This window comes from Callorhinus ursinus, unplaced genomic scaffold, assembly GCF_003265705.2.
Source record: "Callorhinus ursinus isolate GAN/ISIS: 27379988/994484 unplaced genomic scaffold, GSC_fseal_2.0 scaffold50, whole genome shotgun sequence".
NCBI lineage: Eukaryota > Metazoa > Chordata > Mammalia > Carnivora > Otariidae > Callorhinus > Callorhinus ursinus.
This window is the reverse complement of record NW_027397112.1, coordinates 5,636,213-5,660,484: the sequence shown is the minus strand read 5'-3', so window position 1 is coordinate 5,660,484 and position 24,272 is coordinate 5,636,213. Positions and strand designations below refer to the sequence as shown.

The window sequence follows — 24,272 nt, the reverse complement described above, 5'->3', positions numbered from 1 at the left end:
AATAAGAGCCCATCATCTGGACGGCTGGGGTTCCTGTGGGTCTCGGGCTGCCAGGCCCTGGGGGTCCCTGGCCTGGGCCCTCCTGCCCGCCCCCGCCCCATAGGCTTGGCGTGCACCGAGAGCCCGGGCTGGGCGAGCCGCTTTCTGGCCGGCTGGCCCTGGCTGTGTGTGATCTACCCAGTGTCGGGGGGTCGCCCAGGAATCCCAGGGCCGGGATTAGACCCCTCTTCACAGCTCTGCCAATGGCCTCGCACAGATGAGAGCACGGAGCAGGCGAGAAATAAAGTGTGTGGGGGGATGAAAAGCTGAACTGAACCGCTTTCAGCCCATTGTTCTTCGGGGGAAGCTTAGCAGGGATAAGAGGGTAGCAGGCCCCTTTGAAATCTCCTTGAACAAGTGAATAGGAGCGCCCATAAAGCCTGAAAAGAGCCCTGGCTGTTTTTCCCCCGTCACAATGGGCGGCTCTGGCTGCCAGGGGGGCTGCCAGGGGCTGGGGAGGGGACCCAGCCGGGGAGGGGGAGAAGGGGTCACAGGCGGCCTTCAATAGACTCCAGAAGGTTGGAGTTCATTAGACACAAGCCCGGGAAGCAATCGTCCCATTTGCGACAGGACCAATTAAGTCCCGGGGGCCTTTGCAAGGCGGCCCGAGTCGAAGCTGGGCAGGGCCGGCCTGCACTCGCTTGTTCCAGGGAGCCCTGCGCCGGGAGGCCTGGAGGGTCAGAGTTGGCGGGGGCTCGAAAGAAATCCCTGCCTTCTCCCAAAGCCCACTGCTGACTTCTGCTTTCCCGCTAAGTAAAAAGCCTGTGAAAGCTGCCTGGGGATTCCGGCCTTCATAGTAGGCCTCTGAGAAGGCTGTTTTATGAGCCTGTTAGTCTGAAACTTGCCTTCTCAGAAGAAATCACTTTCTATTTGGGGGGGGGGGCGGGGGGGGGGGGAGGAAGTTAGCTGCCAGACTCCAGCCAAGTCCTAAGGCCCAGTCCCTTGGAGTGTTGGGCGCAGAGGCTCATGGGGCCATTCCAGGGCATCAGGCCCAGGAGGATGCAGCCGGGGGCAGAAACCGTGGCAAACAGCGGGTTCTGCGCTGCCCAAGGGTGGCTCCTGTGTTTGGGGCAGCCAGGAAGCGTGGAAGCTATGCCTGTGACGCAGGGGGCGTCTCTCGGCCTTCTCTTTTTGTGCAAAGTTGCTCTCAGAGTCAGGATCGGCCTGGCGTGGAGGTCTCTCCCGCTCCGGGTGTCACAAAACCAGCGCCAGATACTTCCTTGAGGTTCCTGCGGAAGGGTGGCACAGGTTCTTTTATTTATTTACTTGTATTTCCTTATATCTTATTCATGGGTTTACTCTGGGCACCAGGGAAGGCACCCAGGTGAAGTTCAGATCTGATCTGATCTTACAAAACCAGGCTTTTGATGTTGGCAGCGATCAGAGGCTGCCTTCCGAGTGCTTGCCAGATGGGAATGGGAGTGGACACGTGTGTGAGGGAGTCGGTTACTGCTAAGCCTCGGGAGGACGGTGCTCAGGTTAGGCTGGGCCCAGCGGAGTCCAAAGGCTAAGCTAATTGGCTTGGCTCTAATGGCAGCAAAGCGGAGTCCACGCTTCAAAACCAGTGCTCCCCGGAACACAGCTGGGCCCAGCAGTGGGCTTGTTAGCTAAAGTGCTTGTAAGTAAAGGAGGACGGTATGGGGACCAAAACTCAGGCGCTCGGCAGCTCACCGTGCTGAGCGTCTGGGAGACAGGTCGTAAAGTTCGAGAGCCTGAGTAGGAAGAGTGGCCCTCGTCCGGCACACGTGGCTATTTGGAAGAAGATTCTTGGCTGGTGGGGAGGTAAAGCCCTGTTTCCATGAAGGCACCTGTTAAATAACGCCTTGCTGAGCCTCTGCAGGTTGAGCTGTGTCTTCTCTGCCCTGGTCACAGGTCTCCTGTCCCGCACTTGGCTCCTTTACCTGCCCTGCGGGTGGTGCCGAAATCATTTGTTTCTTTCACCTTCAGTCGGCCAGGCACCTGCTTCTCCCTGCCTCCCCCTTTCTATACGGACTTCCCCAATTCTCTTCTTTCTTCTGCTTTGTATGGAAAAAGCAAAAGAGGTATAAAAACCTTCCCACTGCTTTCCATCTGGGTGGAAAGGGGAAGAGCAAGAGGCTACAGAGACTTGAGGACAGAGTCTTGGGGGAGGTGGATGGGGAACTCCTGTAGGACTCTTCAAGCTTTGCATGCGTCACAGTGAAGTCCATGGGGGGCTTGACTACTGCCCGCCCAAGATTGTCAGGAAGAGCCCTGGGGCAGGGGCCAGCCACTCTTTCGAAGTCCGCAGAGGTGTTGCTGGTGAGGAGAACGGCATGGACGTTATTCATGGGGCAGCCCTGGGGCAACGGAAGTTGGTTAGATCAGTGTGAGACCCAACCTGGGACACCCCCATGGTCACCCTCACCCCACAGTGAACATTAGGCAAGAGACAAGGGAAAGGGGATCCTCACTGTGCCTTGGAAACCACCTGGCATGCCCCATAGCCGGTGAGTACCAAGTGGTGGGGTAGGATGTTCCAGAATTTTCCCCAAATCTTCCATTTGCCCCTTCAGAATGTCATGTTATTTCACAGGGCCTAGGAACCGGACCCTCAGGAAGCTTGGCTCCTCCGGGCGGGGTGGGAGGGTAGGTTGCTGAGTTAAGGACACCTGTTCTGGAGCCTGGCAGTGGCTCAGATTTGGATCCTGGGTCTAACTGCTACTGATCGACCCCAGGAGAGCTACAGCGGGTCTCTGACCGTCTGTAAAACTTGGTGAATTTGGGATGAAGTTGGATTATATGTCACATATGTCTGACCGGCAGTGGGAACACATAACCTCGGGGCGGGCAGCCTCACGTTGGACTCAGCCCCTGATGTGGAATCTGGTTACTGGTCAAGCCAGGCATGCTCGTGAGCACCCACTTTTCTTCCATCTTGTAGGTGATCCCAAGGTGAAAACACTGAGGTTTGGTAAATGTATACCAGGTGGTTCAGTAAGTTTCTGGACTTAGACGCTTTTATCCTACCTGGCTTTTGAGGGCCTGGTCAAGTGAGTGGGCGGCTGTGAGAGACTTAGCCTGCACTAGTCAACTGGTGTGCTATGTGAGGTCCTCTTGACCTTTTTCTGGGACAGGACTCACCCTCGTGTGTATGTTCCTGCTTTAGATATATTTTTTTTTAAGGTTTATTTATTGATTTTTAGAGAGAGAGCACACAAGCAAGGAGAGGGGGAGGGACAGAGGGAGAGAATCTTTCAAGCAGACTCCCCGCTTAGTGAGCAGCCCGATGCGGAGCTTGATCCCACAACCTGTGAGATCATGACCTGAGCCGAAATCAAGAGTCAGGCGCTTAACCGACTGAGCCACCCAGGCGCCCCCTGCTTTAGATATTGGTCCCTTTTCTCCCCCTGTACCCTCAATAAAATGATCCTTTCTGTGCTAGTTCCTAGCCAAACTTGGGCTAAACCTACCTCCCGGATGTATTGACTGACCATGATCTATATCATCCCCATGGTGGCCCAGTGATCTGGCTTAGGTCAACAGATTTCTGGAAAATGCAGCCACTTGGAATTCTAGGGCATTACAGATGAGGAGCTAGAGGTCAACCAGTTACCCCTGGCTGCTCCTGGGTATTTTTAGAAATTGCTGATTTTCACCCACGGCTGGTGAGCCAAAGATGTTTTTCTTCCTTCCACTCTGTGATGAACAAAACGCCAGGAAAAGGGAAATAACCAAATACCTAATTTCAATATTTACAGCCTCCAAGTATGATTCACTGTGGGAATGTTGGAACCCTGAAGCTTTTGTCAATAAGTGGCCGCTAGAAGGGACAGCAGTGGGAAAAGAGTCACACCTTGACCATTTGACTGCTTTCAAGCACAAAATTCTTCTTTTAAAAAAATCATGGCAACTCCAGGTCATGTCTTAGTAAAGACAAGCTGGGGTGGATGGAGGCTTTCCTTTACTTTTCTTACCTCCTCCACTTGCTTCCTTTTTTTCTTTGGAATACAATGGTGAAGGACATAGGGGCTCGCCCTGCCTGCAGGACTTTGCTCAGGGGTAACCTTCGCAGCGAGGACTTCTTTGGCAGCCCCCACCATGTTAAACTGGAGCTCTCTCACCCCCACCCCACCCTTTCTTCCCATTCCCTGCCCTGTGTTTTGTCCCAGTACTTAACCACTTTCCAACATGCTGTAGATTTTGCTTTGATATTTTCCGCCTCTTACTTACCCCCCGGTAGAATATAAGCTCGGTGAGGGCAGGCTTCTGCATTTTTATCCCCTCCCTTCACTGCTGTCTCACCCGGCACCTGGAACGAGGTCTCACATAGTCGGTACTCAAATATTTGAAATTGCCTGGAGTGCCACATAGTAGGGGCTTTCTCTTTATGCCCACATTGGTCATGTGTCCTTGGGAATTCCTTAGTTTGGGGGGAGGCAGGGTTTGGAGGCAAGGGAAGGAAGGAGCCCAAAGATACTCTTTTGGCTGATTTATAAGAGGAAGACATTTGGCAAGAGTTGGGGGCTTGACTGTTGGAGAATGACGCACCCCTTCATTAATGCCTGGCTCGGCGTTCTGTGGGCCTGGTTCCTCTTCCTGTGGTATTTTGCCCCGGTGTGCTCCAGAAGGCCCTGGCATCCTGATTTGGGGCAGTACAGTCGACTGTAAGGAGGACCAAAGGGGCCTCAGGTTCTCCTGCTTGGGCTACCTGTAGGATAAAATGGGGAGCCTTCACTTTGGGCTGGCTAGAATGTAGCCAGTTCCAAAGGCAGAGCTTGAGGGAGGAGCTTACCAAGCTCTTTCCGAGCCGTCTATCCTGAATCTGAGGGGGAGCTAAGTTGACAGAGGTGACCGATGAGCAGAGGGTCTGGCAGTTTGATCTTGGATTGGTCTTTCCCCTTGGGAATAGCCATAGGGCCCAGGACGGGGGCACACATGCATGGAGGCGTGCAAGGGCCCCGTCTGTCGGTGGGATCTCGCTGGAAGCATCCTCGCGAGGCTGTGGGTTCTGTCTTTTCCCTTCCCTTAGAGATGGAATCCCTCCTTACCGTGTGGGGAGTAAGAAACAGCTCCAGAGAGAAATGCATCGCAGTGTGAAGGCCAATGGCCAAGTGTCTCTACCTCATTTCCCGGTGAGTATAGTCCGGAGGGGGAAGGCAGGTATTTTTGGCCATGTTGAATCTTGCAGAAGAGGAATGGGAGGTGGAGGGGGAAGGTCTACGGCAAGAGGAGCAGCGGTGCCTGGGGTGTTCTAGGGGAAAGGGAAGAGAGGGAGGAACCAGGCAAGAGGTGCTTCCTGGTTCCTTGGGGTGTGATGCTGAGCAGAGTGAAGCTCAAGATGACCTACTTGAACCTCTACATTTTCTCAATTCAAAAAAGAAAATTCTTTTCAAAAAAGAGACCAAAGCAGTTCTCTTCCAGAAACCAAGCAATGGCGGGAGTTAAACTGTGCTTCCTTCCATGGGTTCCCACTAGAATGGAGGCCCCCTGAGGGCAGGGAGTTTTGTCTATTCTGTGAAATGCCCTGTCCACAGCAATTAGAACAGTGGCTGGCTCGTAACAGGCACTTACTAAAACGTGTTGATTGAATCAGCAAATGAGGAGGCTAGAGGAATCTCTGCCTCCCGCAGAAGGGAAATTGCATCCCTGGGACGTTTCTCCTGTTGACGTCCAAAGCTCTGGAGGGCAGCTGTCCCGTCTTGTCCGTTCCCAACCCCAGAACTTGCCTTAGAACCTCCTGTTGAATCTCCACCTAATGAATGCTGAATGAATGAAGCCTTTGGAAGGTAGGAGCTCATGAGCAGCTTCCCCCTGTGATTGACATGAGAGGCCAGCTTGGTGTGAAGATCCTTTCCTGGTATCTCCTCTTCCATTTCCAAGTCCTGGAGGGCAGCCAGCGTGTGGCCCCCTAAACTCAGCAGAGCCCCCTCGTCTGTGTTTCGGGAGCTGTGCTTCTTGCCATACACTGACACCCAAGATTGCATAGAACACTGTTCCTTGGGGAGGGGAGGGGAGTGCCCAGCTTCCAGCGGCATCTCCGCTCACGAATCCTTCCGGCCGGCTTCTGAGGATTCAGTTGGCCCATCAGTGACGTTGCGTTCAGAAAATTAACACACCCAGTTGCTAATCCCATGTTGCATTACTGGATTGTTTTCACTAGAGCAGCTCCCCTCTGAAAGCCCCTGACACAGTCCAGGGAGGACTTGACTTGGTCTGAAAATTTAGCATATTACAGTGCTTTCCTGGGGCCCTTCAGCATCCCCCTCCTCAATAATATTACCCCGCAAATACAGCAGTATTGAGGATACAAGTGTTTTTGGGCAGGGCTGTGGGGGTGCAGGGGAGTATGTGTGTGAATAAAAGTTCTACTGCCCAAGCTTGTAAATGAGATGATTTTGTCCTGGGGTGTGCAAATCGACTTTCTCCAAAAGGCAGCGCTTTGATCCAGGCTGAGCCGAGCCAGCCTGCATGAGAGCAGCCGGCTCCGGGGGGGCGGGGGGGCTGGGGGGGGGGCTTGGGCTTTCTCTCCCCCCCCCCCCACCACGCAGTTCCAGGCTCAGTGGCTGCTGGTCGCCATCGTGAGCCCAGCTCAGCTGCAGGGGGAACACGGGCCTTTGCGGGTCGGCTTTGTGCCGCCGCCCACCCATGCTGAAGGAGAGGGCAGAGCAAGAGGGAAATTGAGGCAGGGGGAAGCCGACAACCGAGGGGAGGGAGTGGCCGGAGGACTGGCGGAGGACGGAGAGCCGGGTGGTGGGAGTCCTCTGTTGGCTGCTTTTGGCAGGCACCCTCCATGCCTTTTTATATTCTGTACTTGATTTGGAGATGTTCCCTTTTCCCTTGATAGACCAGCTTCAGGCAGCCCAGCTCAGCGGTGCTCTGCTGCTAGCCCGCAGCATCTTCCTTCATTTTCTGCACAAAGAGCCGGGGAGGAGGGGCACAGAGAGCCGGGCAGATCTAGGACAGTGTTGAGACAACACCACCTCAAAGGTGCGCAGTGTGCGGCCACGAAATAAATTACCACTTCTTCTGATCCGGCCGTGTGACTCCCTTTCTTTCCCCTGCCCCCCCCACCCTTCCAATCGTTTTTTTTTTTTTTTTTTTTTTTCAAATTTCCAGCTCCCTTTCTGTTTAGACTCTACTTTTTATTCCTTGAGTTGGTCCCTCTCCCCTCCCCACCGCAGAAGGCTGCTTTTTTTTTTTTTTTTTTGATGTTTGACAACAGTCTTTGAAGATTCTCTACTTCAGAGTAGCTCCTGATGGGCTGGTCGTACCACAGAGAGAACAAGCGGGGCCTCTCGGAGCGCGACCAACTGCTCCTGCCCAAGGCGAACGCTGGTGGGGACCATGGCTCTCCGTGAGGCCGCGGCGCCGGCGCATAAAGCTCCTGAGCAGCCCGGGCGCTGTGCCTGCCGCTCTCCGCCCGCCCGTCCGTCCGTCTGTCCGTCCGTGCGGCAGGGGCTGTGCCTAGGGCCGAGGCCGCCAGGCCCGGGAAGCTCCGGCGGAGGCGCCGCCGGCCCCGCCTAACATGCCTCATGTCTTCCCTCCCCGTGCCCCATAGAGAACCCACCGCCTGCCCAAGGAGATGACCCCCGTGGAGCCCGCCACCTTCGCGGCCGAGCTCATCTCCAGGCTCGAGAAGCTGAAGCTGGAGCTGGAGAGCCGCCACAGCCTGGAGGAGCGCCTGCAGCAGATCCGAGAGGTAGCACCGGGCCCTGGCCCTTCCCCAGTCCCCGCGTCCGCACGCCAGCCCTCACCTTGACCCACTGGCGGCCCGGGCCGGCCCTTCCTGCTTACCCGGCCGCTGCCCCTTCTGCCGCCTCCCCCTCCAGGATGAAGAGAAGGAGGCCTCCGAGCTGGCGCTGAGCCCCAGGGACGGGGGGCCTGCCCCGCACCCCCTCTCTCTCCTGCCCTCTGGCAGCTACGAGGAGGACCCGCAGACCATTCTGGACGACCACCTGTCCAGGGTCCTCAAGACCCCCGGCTGCCAGTCTCCAGGCGTGGGCCGCTACAGCCCCCGCTCCCGCTCCCCCGACCACCACCACCACCACCAGCAGCAGCAGTACCACCCCCTGCTCCCGCCCGGGGGCAAGTTGCCCCCCGTGGCAGCCCCACAGGCCGGTTGCCCCCTCCTCGGAGCCAGGGGCTTCGTGACCAAGCAGACGACGAAGCATGTCCACCACCACTACATCCACCACCACGGCCTCCCCAAGACCAGGGAGGAGATGGAGGCAGAGGCCGCACAGAGGGTGCGCTGCTTCTGTCCCGGGGGCGCTGGCTACTACTGCTACTCAAAGTGCAGGAGCCACCCCAAGGCTCTGGAGCCCGTGCAGGCCGAGCAGTTTGGGTGAGTGTCGGGCGGACCAGAGCGTCCCCGTGGGGCTTTCTCTCCCACCCAGAGCCCCGGGCAGGTGCGAGGTTGGGAGGGGGGCGGTTCAGAGGTCACAGGCATTTAGCTTCCAGGAGGGAGGCGCTGGCGCGGGCTCGGGGGCGGGGGGGGGGAGGGGGCGGGGCAGGGGAAGCAGGTGCATGGGTCTTTCGTGTCACCCCGCCACTCGCCGACCTGTCTGGATTCGAGGCGTCCCAGAGCTATAACGGGGGCCTCTGGGCTGGGTGTGGTTCTTGGTTCCCCACAGCAACAGAGGCAGTGCCCTGCCCAAGCGAAATGGGAAAAGCGTGGAGCCGGGCCTGGCCCTGCCCGCCAGGGAAGGAGGGGCCCCCGGCGGAGCTGGGGCCCTGCAGCTTCCCGGGGAGGAAGGAGACAGGTCGCAGGATGTCTGGCAGTGGATGCTGGAGAGCGAGCGGCAGAGCAAACCCAAGCCCCCTAGGTAAACAGCACCCGCCGCCGCGGAGGTCTTGTGGGGATGGCTGTTCCTGCAGTCGGCCGAAAACAGATGGGACCATTTGCTCCTGCCGTCTTGACGGTAAACGTCGGACTGAGCAGACCACAAAAATGCCCTGTTTTGGCACCGCCCCCTGTCCATGTGATGATAGGGTCATTTTTTTTTTTCCTCTTCTCTCTCTGAAGGCAGGATAGAGAAGTTTCTACTGAAGTCACATTTTCCAGTTTTTCTAACCCAGTTTCTTTCCTTCTGCTCTCTCTCTCCCTCCTTGCTCAGTGCCCAAAGCACAAAAAAGGCTTACCCCTTGGAGTCCGCCCGTGCGTCCCCAGCCGAGCGAGCCGGCCGGCACCACCTGCTGGGGGGCAGCAACGGGCACCCCCGCTCTGCCCCCCGAGCCCACCCGTTCACCCAGGACCCTGCGATGCCTCCCCTGGCCCCGCCCAACACGCTGGCACAGCTGGAGGAGGCCTGCCGCCGGCTGGCTGAGGTGTCCAAGCCCCCGAAGCAGCGGTGAGTGGTCACGGTGCGGAGGTGAGGGTCCCGAGCGCTCCTCAGGGAGGAGGGACGGCTTCTGGCCACGTGCGCGTCTCCTTCCCCTCTGCTAGAAATGGTTCCTTTTACTTACTTCTGTTTGTTCTGAAGAGCCAGCCAGGATCTGCTTGTTAGGCAAGGCAGGCCCGGGAGGAGAGTGAATTTTCATCTGTTCCTTAAAAATGCCCCAATCGCACAAGGCTGGGTAGATGAGCATGTAAGAGGCAATGGCAGATGGCAGATCCAGGGCCTCGGCCCTTTGCCTGGGCTGGCATCGCCCCGCCCCAGGCTCCCAGGGGGCTTAGGATGGCTATTCCCTGTGGATGGAAGCTGGGTCTGTGGTGAGGGCCCAGAGTGTTTGGCTTTTCTGTCTGCTCCCCACTTGCCTTACTGTCCGTCCTCCGCTTCTGCTGTGTCTTCAGATGCTGTGCAGGCGGTCAGCAGAGGGACAGGAACCACTCGGCCACTGGTCAGACGGGAGCCGCGCCCTTCTCCAACCCCAGCCTGGCTTCCGAAGAGTGAGTGTCTTTACCTGACATTGCTGAGAGCCCCCTCATGGTTTATATTTCAGGACATTGACTCCCTGGCCTTGGGATTTGTGAAAACTTTTCCTAGTACATAAAATCCCCTTGATTTGAACAGTAGCCACTAGGAACAGTAAACGCAGCTATTGCATAAGTCAGGATCTTGGCCATAAATCAGGATCTTGGAACCCTGCCCGTGCTGGGAAATGCGTTGTGACTTGGACAACAGGTGTTGCTTCCTGAAGGGACGATGGGGTACGATGTACCCGGGCTTCCCGGGTACACACTCCTCAAAAGCTGAGACATGCAGCCGTGAGCAGATGGATAAAAGGGGGTCCCCAACCCCGAGTGGAAACGTTGCCCTCAGTCAGCTTGTGAGCTAGCAAGTTGGAAACGTGTCGTCGCACGGAGCAGGAAGGTGCTTCTCCATCACTGCAGAGACCGAGGACAGTCTTTGTTGTTTTGCTTGGGGAGAGCGCCGTGTCTTCCCCAGTAGTGCCATGATTCTTTCCATAAGGTTACGCTCTTGCCAAGTGGGCCGAGAAGCCTGGCTCCGTTGAATTCCAGGATGATGTATTTAGAAAGAAATCGGCTACGGGGGCCTAAAATGGTCTAAATAATTCAACTTTTCTTCCTTTGCTCGTTCATCTTGAGCAATGAGCCATATTTAAAGGCCTGCAGCTTTTTTTTTTTTTTTATTTAAAGCCACTCTGCAAACTCGGAATAAACGAGGGAGGTCGAAATGACCGAGCTAACCATCCCAGTGGGCTCTGGCATCCATGCCGTCCAGGGGATGCTCTGGGTTTGTCTCTACAGCATTCCCTTGTTGGGCTGAGTGAACCCATGGCTCTGTGGCAGCTTCTCCCTGCTTCTTCCTTGGCAAGCACCCCACTTGTGCCATCCCGAAAGAGACCCCATTTGGTGGTAGTGAGGGGAACAATAGCAGTGTGTACAACCCAAAGGAGATTGTCCCTTCCTGGTGCCCCATGCAGATGACCTGGACTGTGGGCCCCCAGAGTAGCTGCCTCTGTGACATGGGAAGGGGGGGGGAGTGGGGGCCCACACCCAGGCCCCCTTTGAGCTCATAGCTGCAGACTTGCTTTCTCTCCGGAGAACGTGTTCGAGAGCCTGCGTGCGTGTGTGTGGTGTGTGCGCTTGCCGCCTTCAAATGCTGAACTTGTTGCATTCCATCTTCCTTCTCAGTCACAAAGAGCCAAAGAAGCTGGCGGGGGTCCATGCACTCCAGGCCAGCGAGTTGGTCGTCACATACTTTTTCTGTGGAGAAGAAATTCCATACAGGAGGATGCTGAAGGCTCAGAGCTTGACCCTGGGCCACTTTAAAGAGCAGCTCAGCAAAAAGGGAAATTATAGGTAAGAGCCCTGCGGCTTCTTGCTGCTCCGCGCTTTGTTTGTCCAGAACCAAGAGCCAGAGTTGCTTCCTTGGCCTGGCCAGACCCGGAGGGGCCATCGGGAGGGGGCTCAGGGGGGCGCTCAGGGAGGCCATTGGGCTGCCTGGCGCTTCTGTTACTTCTCATTTCCTCTCTCCCCTCGCCACCGACAGAAATAGCAGCAGCAGGGAGACCGCTGGGAGGGCTCTGGGGGGACCTGGATGGGCTTTTTCTACCCAGGTGAACGAGACTCTGAAGGAGAACGGGGGCTTGACCAGGAGAGCTGGGCTTGGGCCATCTCACTGAGGCCCTTCCCGAAAGGCAGAGAGCGGTGTGTGTGTCAGGGAGAGACGGACGGACAGACTGACCGATGAGGAGGCTTGGGTCTTAGGAGAGAGTGTCCACACTGAAGGCTTGGGGAAGGGCAGAGGCCAGGGCCTGGAAATGGAGACAGCATTCTCCTTCCTCAGCCTTTCTCCGTGAAGAGCTGCCTCGCGGTGTGGAACGGGTCATGTGAAGCAGAAATGCTCTTGCGTCCGTAACAGAGAGGGGGCAGGCCGCATGCGTGGGCACCAACTGGCCGGGGCTGGACACTCGCCCTCCCCCCAGCCCTCCTCCCTGTCTGCGCGGTGGAGACACCTGCCTGGTCTTCTAGGGCCCCAGAGAGGATTCTAGAGCGGGGACCGTTTCTTGGTCACCTCCCCCTGAACTTGGGTGGGGTGGGGGGGGGGTGATGACTCCACCTGCGTTTATCCAGAGCCCTAGCTGCTCGTTTTTGATGGCCTTCCTCCCAAGGGAATATGTGGGCTCTGCTCCAGCCGTATCTCGGGTTGCAGTGTGCAGGACCAGGGAGGGGCACGCGAGGTGCCGCGCACTCACTTTAAGGAGGGGCACAGTCGGTGATCAGAAGGTGCCAACCCGCCCCACCTCGAGCCCGAGATGGGAGGGGAGAGGTCTAATAGCACGAGCGACCAGCCAGGTGGGCCCCGGCCCCTGAAGCCCGCCTCCGAGGCCCCGAGACCCCGAGACCCCATCCCTTCCGGAGCAGGCCCTTGAGGCTCTCCCAGCCACTCCACCTGGGAGCTGGCTGGGCCAGGGGCCCAGAGTGATCCCTCTGCAGGGAAAGCCTGGGGCTCGGGGGCTCAGACCCTGTAAGTGACTGAGGAGCAGGGCGTGGAGCTGGGCTTTAGAGCTTTCCATTTGACACCAGGGCAGAGATGATTCTGAAAATGTATCCGAGGGTTTGGGGAGCAGGCCTGGCTCCTAATGCTGCTGCTTCTTCCTCTTCTTCTTCTTCTTTTTTTTTTTTATCTTGAACAGACACAAGGTGAAACTAATTACACAAGTGTGCCCCTCCAGGGATTCATTTTGAGCTCAGCTTTGACTCGGCTGGACTTTGAGTGGAACTGCAGGTGACCTTCAGGGGAGAAGGGCTCTGGAGCGCCCAGTGGAGGCTGCAGGGGGGGCTTCGCGCTCAGCCACTCCGGCCACATCTGGCTCTGATTTTTTTTCCTAAGGCACACTTAATAAGCCTGGCTTTGAAGCCCCGGCCTCCCCTTTAATGCACAAAGACTTGCACAAATGGTTGACTCTCAAATTCTTTACTGATTGGATCAGGCTGTGGCCAGACCCTTCCCAGCCGTCTTATCGCTCTGTACTGGCTCTCCGGCCGGAGCGGGCACGTGGAGGCAACCGGGTGCCAGGCCTGCCCCTCCCAGCGGGGGTGGTGCCCTGTCTTCCCGCGTGCTCTCCCTCACCCCCCAATAAAAAGCCCAGCGAGGATGGGGCCGCGGAGTGGGGGGACCTGGGCTGCACTGAGTAATCTCAACATGGCAGGGGTTCAAAAGGAGGACAGTCTATCCAGACGTGCCAGACGCTATTGATGCCAGATGTCAGAAGAAAGCGCAGTTTGCCACATAAAGCATGTTGCAGTGGAAAAGCCCGTTTCTTGGAGAAGATGAGGGCAGCGCAGTGCGTTTGAAGTCTTGGGGCTGGGGCCGAGGGAATGTGGCCTCTCTCCTCTCTGGAAGAGGTTACAGTTCTGACGAAGGTCACTGTATGTGCGCTCCGGGCTGCCATGGAAGCCCGACTTGGTAGAGCCGAGGGGTCGGAGCTGGGGGGCTGAGGGGCACGAGCGAGGGTGGCGTCAGAACTGGAGCCTCGTATCAGGAGGGGGCCTCCCCCCGCCACTGTCCGGGGTCCCCTGTGTGCCGTGCCCCTCCCCGTCCCTGCTCGGGCTCCCCAAGTACCCCAACCCGCTGGATAGGAGGCGTTCTCCCCGCTGCCCCGCCTGGGCCGTGCCCTTCACCCTGGTGCTGTGGCCCCGCTGGGAACACTAACAACAAGGAACCTTGACTAAACCCAGCTGGTTCACTTTATTTAGCCTTATCTCCTATGAAAGTATTTGGCTTCCTTTCATTAAAGAGGAAAGAAGTTGAGCTCTAACCGAGGGGAATTCTTTTTTTTTTTTTTTTTTTCCTTTTAAATGAAAAAGAGAAAAAAACAACTGTAACCCTGAGACACAGATTTTTTGAGAGAGCTGTCCTCCTCCCCCCAGAGGACCGGGACCCTCCCTCCACGAGTGGCCTTTATTGGCTGAAGGTGACAGCTTGCAGGGGCGAGTTGAATCCGTCTGAGGGGTCTCCCTGGAAGGGGCTGGCGAAGGAAGGGGCCGGGGAGTGGGCCTGCCTGGAGGACAGCAGTTGTTTCTGAATGTGGCCCTCCTGAGAGAGGCCGGTCATTTGCGTCCACACAATTAAACAGCCGTAGAAGAAAGAAGTCTGGGGTGGGATAAAAGGAACCTTTAATCAAGGGGCATAATAGAAGGGTCTTTAGTGTTTGACCCTGGAGGGGAGGGGTGGGGGGGGACAGGGAGAAGAGGGGAGAGTAGCTAGGGCCGGGGCTGTCTGCAACCCTGGGAAGCAAGATGGCGCTGGCCAGCCTCCTGCCGCGGCCAGCAAGGGAAGCAGCCTGTCCCCATGGCTGTGGGAGGGACGGGCCGGAGGAGCGGGCCTGTGGGTGCTGCCGGGTGGGAAGGACAGAAGACGTGTGAGCCTTCCACAGACTTCTCCAGGCTCAGGGTGGCTGGGCCTCTTGGAGGAGCCCCCCCGCCGACTGTTGCTGCAAATGGACCAGGTGTGCCTCGCCTTTCCCAACCCCCTCCCCCCTCCCCATAAGGGGAGGAGGAAGCAGGCAGCTGTTCTCCGCAGAGTGTGTGTTGGGGAGGGGGCAGCAGTCTGGGCCCAAGACCGCAGGTGGGAGGCCGCTTGGTTGCGCCCTGGCGGCCGGAGCAGATCAGAGGCGGCCAAGAGGTTCACACGCACACCTGCTGCGGCAGAACCCTCAGGACCCCTCCGCCCTCCGTGCTGACATCACCTTTCTCCTAAGCAAAGTGGAGAGCGCACTTTTCACCAAGATGCTCTTTGGGTTTTCCTTTTAAGGTATTACTTCAAAAAAGCAAGCGACGAGTTTGCCTGTGGAGCTGTGTTTGAGGAGATCTGGGACGATGAGGCGGTGCTCCCCATGTACGAAGGCAGGATTCTGGGGAAGGTGGAGAGGATCGACTGAGGCTCGGCGGCCGGGCCCCGGCGCAAGTGCGGGGCCACCGCCCGCGCCACCGGCCTTGGCCGGGACGGCCCGCGACGAGACATTTTGAAGGAAAACTAAACCAATGAAGAAGACAAAAAGCTCGGGAAGAATTGGCCACTGGCCACGTGGGGAGGGTGGGGAGGGCAGGGAGGTTGGTTTTCATTATTCACGAGCTGGGTACTGAGATAAGAAAAGCCTGAACTATTTATTAAAAACATGACCACTCTTGGCTATTGAAGATGCTGACTGTATTTGAGAGACTGCCATACATAATATATGACCGCCTAGGGATCTGAAATCCATAAACTAAGAGAAACTGTGTATAGCTTACCTGAACAGGAATCCTTACTGCTATTTATTGAACAATTGATTCCCCACCCCCGTCCCCAGTTTATGGATATGCTGCTTTAAACACGGTAGGGGGAGAGGGGAAGTTTTAATTGTCCTGTCCAAACTTGGGAGTTGAGCTAGGGGCGCATTAATGATTTCTTCATTAAAAGGGGAATTAATTATGCTTTGCCCTGCATTTCTCCAAGTGAAGATAGACTTTAAAATGGTGCCCTACCATTGACACACGCAGAAAATTGGTGCATTTTTTTTTTTCCTATGCTGCTCTATTTTGTCATAAAGGTCTTGAGGAGTGATTTATGTTGCAACATCACCGCCATTTGGGGTCATCGTGTGGGATGGGATCCATTGTGGGGTGGGAGGGAGCCTCATTTTGGGGACCCCAGATTTCCTCAGTAACTCCTAACTCCCCACCAAGGCCCACTTCCCAGTGGCTGAGGCCCGCCAGAACCTTGGAGTTCAACTCGTGCTTGCATTGAAACAATTCCTTGGAGTTTTGGTTGGTTGGTTGGTTGGTTGGTTTTTTTTAACTAGTCTTTGGACCACCGCTGTTCTGGAAGCAACCACCCCTCCCCCCTTGCCCTGCAAAGAAGCGGACAGTTGTGGGAAGACCTAGCAGCACCCTTTCCTCCAGACACCTCCATTTTGACGTTCGGGTTTTCGTGTTAAGTTAATCTGTACATTCTGTTTTTGCCATTGTTACCTGTACTATACGTCTGTATATATTGTACAACAGAAGAGTATTAATCCACTATCTCTAGTGCTTGACTTGAAATCAGTACAGTACCTGTACCTGCACGGTGTGCCGCTCCGTGTGTCGCCCTATATTGAGGGCTCCAACTTTCCCTTGTTTTTTGAAAGGGGTTTATGTATAAATATATTTTATGCCTTTTTACTACAAGTCTTGTACTCAATGACTTTTGCCATGGCATTTTGTTCTACTTATACTGTAAATTATGCATTATAAAGAGTTCATTTAAGGAAAATTACTTGGTACAATAATTATTGTAATTAAGAGATGTAGCCTTTATTAAAATTTTATATTTTTCAAAATGTCCGCTTCGTCTTTGAGTCCCCCCGGGGTGGGAGCAGGGCAGAGGTGGCCTTTTGTGTGTGAACACCTGCGCTTTCCCACCTTGGCCTGAGCCCATCTCTGGCTGACCTTGACCTCTTCTCGCCCAACCTGGCCCTGCCCTGGGGTTTTTGAAGAACTCTGTCTTCAGAGTCACCTGGCTGACTGGCTGATGATGATCTTGTCCTAGGGCGGGCTGTAGACAGCTTCTTCTGCCCCTCCCCTTTCCTCTGCCGCCCCCGTGCAGCCTCTTCCCCGAAGGCAGGTCTCATCTGGCCAGGTAGGTCCAGGAGATAAGGAGCGGAGGTGGGTTAGTCCCAGCAATACTGGGAGAAAATGTCCAGAAAAATGGCGCGTGGGTCTGGAATGTCCAGTGGAGCTGGTGAACCTTGAGCTCAGTGCTAACCAGCCACCCTCTCCGTAGCTCCGAGTGACCTCAGCTGATGCCTTCAGCAAGGGGCTGGCATTATTGAGGGTCCAGGCTGGAAAAGGGGTGGGAAAAAAGGGTGGTTCGGCAGGAAAACCTAATGGTTCACCGGACTGTTTACTTCGTGTGGCCATGGAAGTCGGCTGACCGTTGTTCACTCAAACTTGGTTTACCTCCCTGTGTGCTGAGCGCTCGGAGGTCGGGCTGTGTTTCCGATCTGGGAGAGCAGGCCTAGCTACCTAAAAGAGTCCTGTAAGGAACCCATTTTAAGAAAGAAGGGGTCTGTTGGACTTGGCTTCTCACGGACGGAGTTTTCCTGCGGTGGGGTCTGCAGCAAATCTGGCTAGCTTTCTGTCCCCGTTGGACAGTAAGGCCAGGGTCCTGGCCGCGTGGGGTGAGGGGCCGGCTGGAAAGGAGCCAGCCTCAGGGCGTCAGGGTTAGGAGGCATGGGGCAGCTGCTGGCGGGGCAGGCCAGGGCGTGAGGGAATGGGACACCGGGCTGCAAGAGTCCTTGATCTTGGTCCTAATGATGCAGCTTGCTGCACCCGCCCCTCCCGGCCTGGAATGGGGGCTCACAGCAGAGGTATCCCAAACCCACTTCCAAATTGCAAGGTTCTTTCCAACCCGAAAGGACGAAGAGATTGAACCTGGTGTGGGTGGGGCGTTAGGGCTTTTAATCTTCAGGCCTTTTGAGTCATCCCATGAAAATAATGGGATTAAAACACAGGCCTGCGGCTCAAAGTCTAGTGGACCGTGGGCATCTGCGAGAAAGCGAGCCAGCCCAGGCAATGGACCGTTCACGTTTGCAGCCCTTCTAAGAGGGCCCATTTCTCTGCCTCTCACATTTTAACAATCAGGCGTGCTTCACCTGGCCCTGGATGGGCTCCTTGTGGAATCACCTGTGCTTTTCTCTGAGGAAAGGTTGCTAGTTTTATTAGATTTTTTTTTTTAAGATTTTATTTATTTGACAGAGAGAGACACAGCGAGAGAGGGAACACAAGCAGGGGGAGTGGGAGAGGGAGAAGCAGGCTTCCTGCCGAGCAGGGAGCCCCATGCGGGGCTCGATCCCAGGACCCTGGGATCATGACCTGAGCCGAAGGCAGACGCCTAACGACTGAGCCACCCAGGAGCCCCGTTTTATTAGATTCTTAAAGGTACCTGTGACTCAAAAGAAAAAGCTAAAACGTGGTTTGGGCTGTCTGCGCTTTCTTCCCTGCCCCCCAAATCATTTACCCCCCCACCCCGCCCTTTAGAAACCCCCTCCCCCCCCCCCCCCGCCCCGCTCCAGCAGCCACCCACCCCAGTCCCACCTACCAGATAGGACCTGCATCGATCCGGCCTCTCCCGAAGGAGTTGCACTTGCTCAGGTGCTCCTAGATCCTCCCCTTCCTGAAATCCAGCTTCCAGTCTGAATCACCCACTTAGTGCTCATTCCCTGGTGCTTCCTTGTGCTCTGGCCTTATTTCTCAGATTAACTGTTAACCAGCTAATCAGAGGTGGGGCACAGACGGGGGGGGGGGCACAGTTTCTGCCTCTACTAAGTGGGCATAATAAATGTGCTCACTTCCAGTGCTGCTCAGTGACGGCCAAGTGAGGTGCGGAGGCTCGGGATCTCTCTCTGGATCTCCGGGTACTTTGGCTCCATCCTTACCGCCTCTGTTATTATTAGCTCCTCAGTTGGAAATTCCATCCTTCCCCATTCCTGCTGCAACATCTGGGCTCTGGCATCCCACTTCCCTTGCCCCTGGCACAAAACCAAGAGGGTGGTGGACAAATGGGCCGGTAGGCTGCCTGGTGGGGGGCTTTCAGCTAGAGCAGAGCCTTGGCCCCAGAGCATCTTTAAGTTTTCATTAAAGCTATGACTTTATACAGTACTTGGGAATTCTGTGTGGACTCTCACCTAGGGTGACAGACGGTTCCTGTAGGGAGGCTTGAAATGTGGGGTTTTGGGGAAAGGATCCTGTTCTACCCTCCCCCTGCCCCCGAATATGTGGGGATCAAGATTGTTCTGTCAAAGAAGGAAACTGGCAATTACCCCAAAGAAAATATTCCAGTCTATTTGAATAATGAGGTTAGATTTGTTGTTGTTGGTTTTCCTTGTTGTTCGTTTTGGGAAAGAATAGTAGTCCTTTTTTTTTTTTTTTAACCTTTAAAAAATCATTTGGTTGTAGAGGAACTCCCCAAATAATGTAGATGATTCCAAAGAGGGATTCACACCTTCCTTAGCATCATTATTCCACGTCATCAACCCAATTTTCTAAAAATCTGATAATGAGAGTGAGCCTCTACTGTATTCTATGGCTTGTCCCAGGAAGGGGGTCCTCCCGCTGGATAACGCCCAGTTCTGAAAACATAAATTTCCCGTGCTTCATCCACACCAACCTTTAACTTCCCCTAACATTGCTCTGCTGCTCAGAGCCTTTGCATATGCTGTTCCCTCTGCTGGGAACACACCCCCTCCCTCAGCCCTTCTTTTTTTTTTTTTAATTTTTTATTGTTATGTTAATCACCATATATTACATCATTAGTTTTTGATGCAGTGTTCCATGATTCATTGTCTGTTCACAACACCCAGTGCACCATGCAAAACGTGCCCTCCCCAACACCCATCACCAGGCTAACCCATCCCCCCACCCCCCTACCCTCTAGAACCCTCAGTTTGTTTTTCAGAGTCCATCACCTCTCATGGTTCGTCTTCCCCTCTGACTTACTCCCCTTCATTCTTCCTCTCCTGTTATCTTCTTCTTTTCCTTTTTTCTTAAAATATGTTGCGTTATTTGTTTCAGAAGTACAGATCTGTGATTCAACAGTCTTGTACAATTCACAGCACTCACCATAGCACATACCTCCCCAATGTCTATCACCCAGCCATCCCATCCCTCCCACCCCCAACCACTCCAGTAACACTCAGTTTGTTTCCTGAGATTAAGAATTCCTCATATCAGTGAGGTCATGTGATACATGTCTTTCTCCTCAGCCCTTCTTGAGGTTGTCTGCCTTTCAGCCTTCAGGTCTTGACTTAAATGTCAGAGGTCCTCCCTGACCATCGGGTCCACATATGTCCTCATCTGGTCCTCCCTATACAGAAGTTCCTTCGCCTGTTCACAGCACATTCTCCTTTGTCACTAGACAATAAGGATTTCGTTGCCCACTTATTCACCCATGAGGCAGGGAGTAGACATGCTTCTATTTACCACTACGTATGTAACAGCCAGCACAGTGCTTGGCGCCTAGTAGGCACTCGATATTTATAGAATTGACGCAAAAAAAGAAAATAGAAATTGCCAATAGCAATTTTAGTATCACCTATAATGAAAATAATCACTATTAACACTTCACGGTATCCTTCCAGGTTAAAACACACACACACACACACACACACACACACACATTGGACCACTTGGTGCACATTATTTTGTAATCTGTATTTTTCACTCAGTAACATGTCACTGGCATATTTCCGTATCCATAATGTTCTTCTGCATTGCTCTACAACATGACTTAAATGTATGGCTGCATTTATTTAACTAATCACATATGGTTGGACATTTATATAGTTTACAAATTCTGCAATTATAGGTCACATTGTAATGAAATCTTTCTAGCTAACCACTCACTCAGTATTCATAGCTAAATCGTCTTCAGTTATTAGGATGAAGGTTTTCCATGTAGAATTTCTGGATCAAAGGTCCTTTTTAGGGCTTTGGCCGCTTCTTGCCGGCCTGAGACACTGGCTTGTCTCTGCCTCTCCGGTGCCTCACTCACAGCTGGCCCTCGAGCCACGGTTATACCAGCCCCTTAAATCTCAAGCCTGCACAGTCAAGGCTCCCCCCAGTCTGAGCCGCGCCTGCCTTTCTGGCATGATCTCCGTTTTCAAGCTGGGTCGCCTTGAGCAATGAACATCCCTCCACCTGGGTCTGCCACTTTGTAAACTGAGGAGAGTCACGAGCATCCTTCACAGGCTGATGAAAGTCGCTAAGGCACACGCAGTTCTTGGCAGTGAGTCTGGCCTCGTACACGTCCGCTGCTACGATCACCCGCTGATCCCCACCGTCCAGTCTTTATAACTGACTCTGCTCAGCCCTTCCCCTCCTTTCTCTCACCGGTGATGCGCAAACCCTGGTGTGCCCCCCCCCACCGCCCCACGCTCCTCCCTGCCCCCGCCCCAGCCTCCCCTCCAGAATCCAGGTGCTTTCTCCCGTGCTCAGCCTGTGCTCACTTCTATTTTTTTCTTCCTCCTCCCCTGAGTTGTAAGCCACTTTGAGGCCAGGGTCTGTGTCTGTGTCTCAGACTTTGATGTACAAGAGCTTTACGGATAGGGGCACCTGTCTGGCTCAGTTGGTGGAGCATGTGACTCGTGGGGTTGTGAGTTCAAGCCCCACATTGGGTGTAGAGGTGACTTAAAAATAACATCTTTAAAAGAAAAAAATAAGGAGCTTTACAGATAAAAAGTCACCCTGGGTGATACAGAGAGTGCCGGGTAAGACTCCTCCAGATATCCTGTGAGCACACACGACCCTTCTTAACCCACCATCTGACTTTGCTGCATTTTCCCCAAACTCAACTTTGGACCACACTATGTTGCTGGGAGCCCCTCAGCCTTTCACGCTCTTTGTATCAGACATGGTACATGGAGGGGATCGGGGGAGGATCCGATGGGCACAGACTTTGAGGTTGGCTTTCTCTCCCACCGTCTCCCAGTGATCTCAACAAAAAGACACTGGAAACCAGCCATGAACAGTGTTGTGGGTAAGGTTGCCCCAATTAGCAAATTAAAATACAAGACACCCAATTAAATTTGAATTTCATATAAATGATGAATAATTTTTTAGTATAAGTATGTCCCATGCAGTAGTTGGGGCATACTTATACTGGAAACCTATCGGTTTGTCTGAAATTCAAACTTCACGGGGCATCTGGCATTTAATCTGGGAGACTCCAGTTGTGGTAGGTGCTTTGGATCGCCCACTCAACCTTCCTTCCTCTTTGCTTCTCATGAGCTTTCTTATACTACAGAGACGGGAAAGCTAAACCCTAATTTTCCAGACTGCTTTGTGTCCAGATTCCAAGTGGGTTCCATCATTTAGATCTACTCACTAGGAGAGAGGGGCGTCTTCCTTTGTTTTTTGTTTGCCCACAGGCAAAGCCACGGAGTCACGGGGCTTTACTGCAGCCACATGGACGTCTGTTCCCAGCATCCCGGGTCCTGAGAGGTGTGGAGCTGGGAGACACCCCATTGCAGTGTCCCAACACTAGCTCCTGGATATGTAGTGACTGGCAGCTTCCTGACAACGGGGCTGTGCCCCTGACGGTGTCTCTGGCCATATTCTGAGGTCCTGGGTGTTAGGACTTCTTCACCACAACTCTTTGGGAGGACACAATTCAACCCATAACACATACTTAGGGTGGTGTCTGTCTCCTGGCTGATCACACTGTGACTCCTATCATTTTGTCTGTCCTAACAGGAAAAGAGAAGCACAAATCTTTCAATGAGAGAAACTTCCACGATCTCCTCAAGGAGAAATGCACCGTGACCATGCACAAGGTCTCCGTTCTCCCTCTGCCCACCCATCACTTCATCGCTACACACACCCCCTCATCACTCCATTCTCCCTGCCCACCTCCCTTCCCAGACCTGAGCAGACTAAGCCCATTATCCTGGGCACACTCCATCCTGACTCCTCCTCACACCTCTCCTTCCATTTCTACTCAGCCTGGGTCAAACCAGAGAATGCAGGTTGCTAGTCTTCGCCCACCGGAAGATGAAGCCAGAATCTAAGCCTTTTCCCCCGATGCCCAGGGTAAAACAGAATGAAAAGCAGGAGATGTAGCTGTCTTTCCAAAAACTATCGTGGCTACCAAGATATAAAACCATGAAATAGGTCACTGGGAGATATTACGGAATTTCAACCCCCAAAGATTTCCAGGTGGAGAATATAAAGCCAATATACCTTCCATGGCTTTTGGACCTCTTCCGACCTGGAGGCTGCATCCTTACTAGACGAGCTGTCCAAATCTCTTCCTCCCTGGGATTCTGAGTGTGGCACAGGTTTGCAATCCCAAAGGGAAGGGGTCAGCTCCCAGGTCGTTGGTGGTTGCAGTGATGAGGGGTAGTTCTTACGGATTTTTAGGGGAGGGTTTCTGTCTTGGCAGGGACCTTCACTGGTTTACTGAGCCTCAGCTCCCATCCCGGACCAGGCAGTGGGTGCCTGGGTGCCTGTTTCCACGAGGGTAAAATCTCTTGCGACAATCTATCGTGTAAATGATTTGTGAGTCATTGTCAAGCACTTGGCGGGCTGAAGACAGCAAGAAGCAATTAGTCTTCTGATCAACATGGTTTGTCAGCATTAAAGGTTTGGGCTGCAGCGTCCTCCAGATGACACCCACTTCTTGGCATGCCTGAGATGGCCACAGGCCTTTGTTGTTCATTCATCCAGCCCCAAAAAAGCCCAGGGGGTGAGAGAAGGAGGAGGGGCGCGTGCTGGGGGAGGGGCACAGCTGCCTTCCATCTGAGCCCGCTCCCCGGCCAGGCGCAGTGGGAACCAGCCCCTCCTGGAGAAGCAGAGACCCCTCCCAACCTCACTTTAGGGGACAGAGCTGCTTGAGCCACCTGCCTCCCAATCGGCCAGAGGCCAATTATCCAGATTGAGGGACAGCCAGGTCCCCAGGGTGAGAGACAGAGAGACAGTGAGAAAATGAATTAAACGGAAGAGTGGATTATGGTAGAAAGAGGTTGGCTTGTAGAGTGTTTTGACATGAGCAGCTTAGAGTTTTTTTCCCTTTAATTTGTATCCCCCACCCACGACAAAAATAAAGAGTCATGGTTAAAAAAAAAAAAGTTTTGAAAAATTCATAGAATTACATAAAAGACAACGAAATCCACCTATAATCCCACTACCCAGAGATAACAGTTGATAATATATTGGTGTATTCCCTTCCAATATGCGGCATGCTCTCTTGCTCAGTAAAGTGTTCTGAGCGTCTCATAATTATTCAGGGTAAATCTCAACACGTGTGAGTATTTTCATTGTTTTGAGCAAACTTGGTGGCCATTTCTGCAAACTGCCCTGGTCACTGTGCTGATCTGTCTTGATCCCTCCACCCGAACCTCCTTTTCCAACAAGAGGCAGAACACAGCCTCTCCTACTTGGGGGCCGGAGGCAGGCGAGGCCCCGGATAGGCTCTGGACTCTCTAGGAATTGTAGAATACACTCTGGACCCAGAAAGAATAGCTTGGAGCTCCTGCCTGCCCTGCCCTGCCCCTTACCTGCTGCGAGGTCCTGCTCCTTGATCACACCTGCTTGATTCCTCTACCGATTGTCAGATTCCATTGCTCCTCTCCTGCCTTCGTACACCTGATGAGGTCTTCTTTCTTGACCCGGTTTATCTCCACCCTTTTGCCTCCACCCAGCACACAGTGTTTGCCCCATCACCGCCTTCCAAGAATCGCCATAAACGACAGTGAGATTTGTCCTTGCCATGGTCATCTGTTATTTTATTCAGCCCAGCATCCATGTTTTCATCTCTGGATAACAGCACCTTGGTTTCCCTTTG

At 54.1% G+C, this 24,272-nt stretch overlaps 1 protein-coding gene across 6 annotated transcripts in view; it reads left to right on the top strand.

The window, feature by feature from the left end:
* Positions 1-16,272, top strand: part of AXIN2 (axin 2) — a 30,753-nt gene extending 14,481 nt beyond the window's left edge. For 4 of the 6 annotated variants that reach the window (XM_025889981.2, XM_025889980.2, XM_025889983.2 and 1 more), the window contains exons 4-11: positions 5,030-5,132; positions 7,559-7,699; positions 7,830-8,344; positions 8,634-8,825; positions 9,117-9,350; positions 9,794-9,889; positions 11,099-11,266; positions 14,724-16,272. In XM_025889981.2, the coding sequence (XP_025745766.1) occupies positions 5,030-5,132; positions 7,559-7,699; positions 7,830-8,344; positions 8,634-8,825; positions 9,117-9,350; positions 9,794-9,889; positions 11,099-11,266; positions 14,724-14,850 (1,576 nt within the window). In that variant the 3' untranslated portion in view covers positions 14,851-16,272. Of the gene's footprint in view, positions 1-5,029; positions 5,133-7,558; positions 7,700-7,829; positions 8,345-8,633; positions 8,826-9,116; positions 9,351-9,793; positions 9,890-11,098; positions 11,267-12,603; positions 12,696-14,723 lie in introns of all 6 variants that reach the window. The other 2 variants (XM_073883231.1, XM_073883232.1) reach the window with 2 other exon arrangements.
* The last annotated feature ends 8,000 nt before the right edge of the window (positions 16,273-24,272 follow it).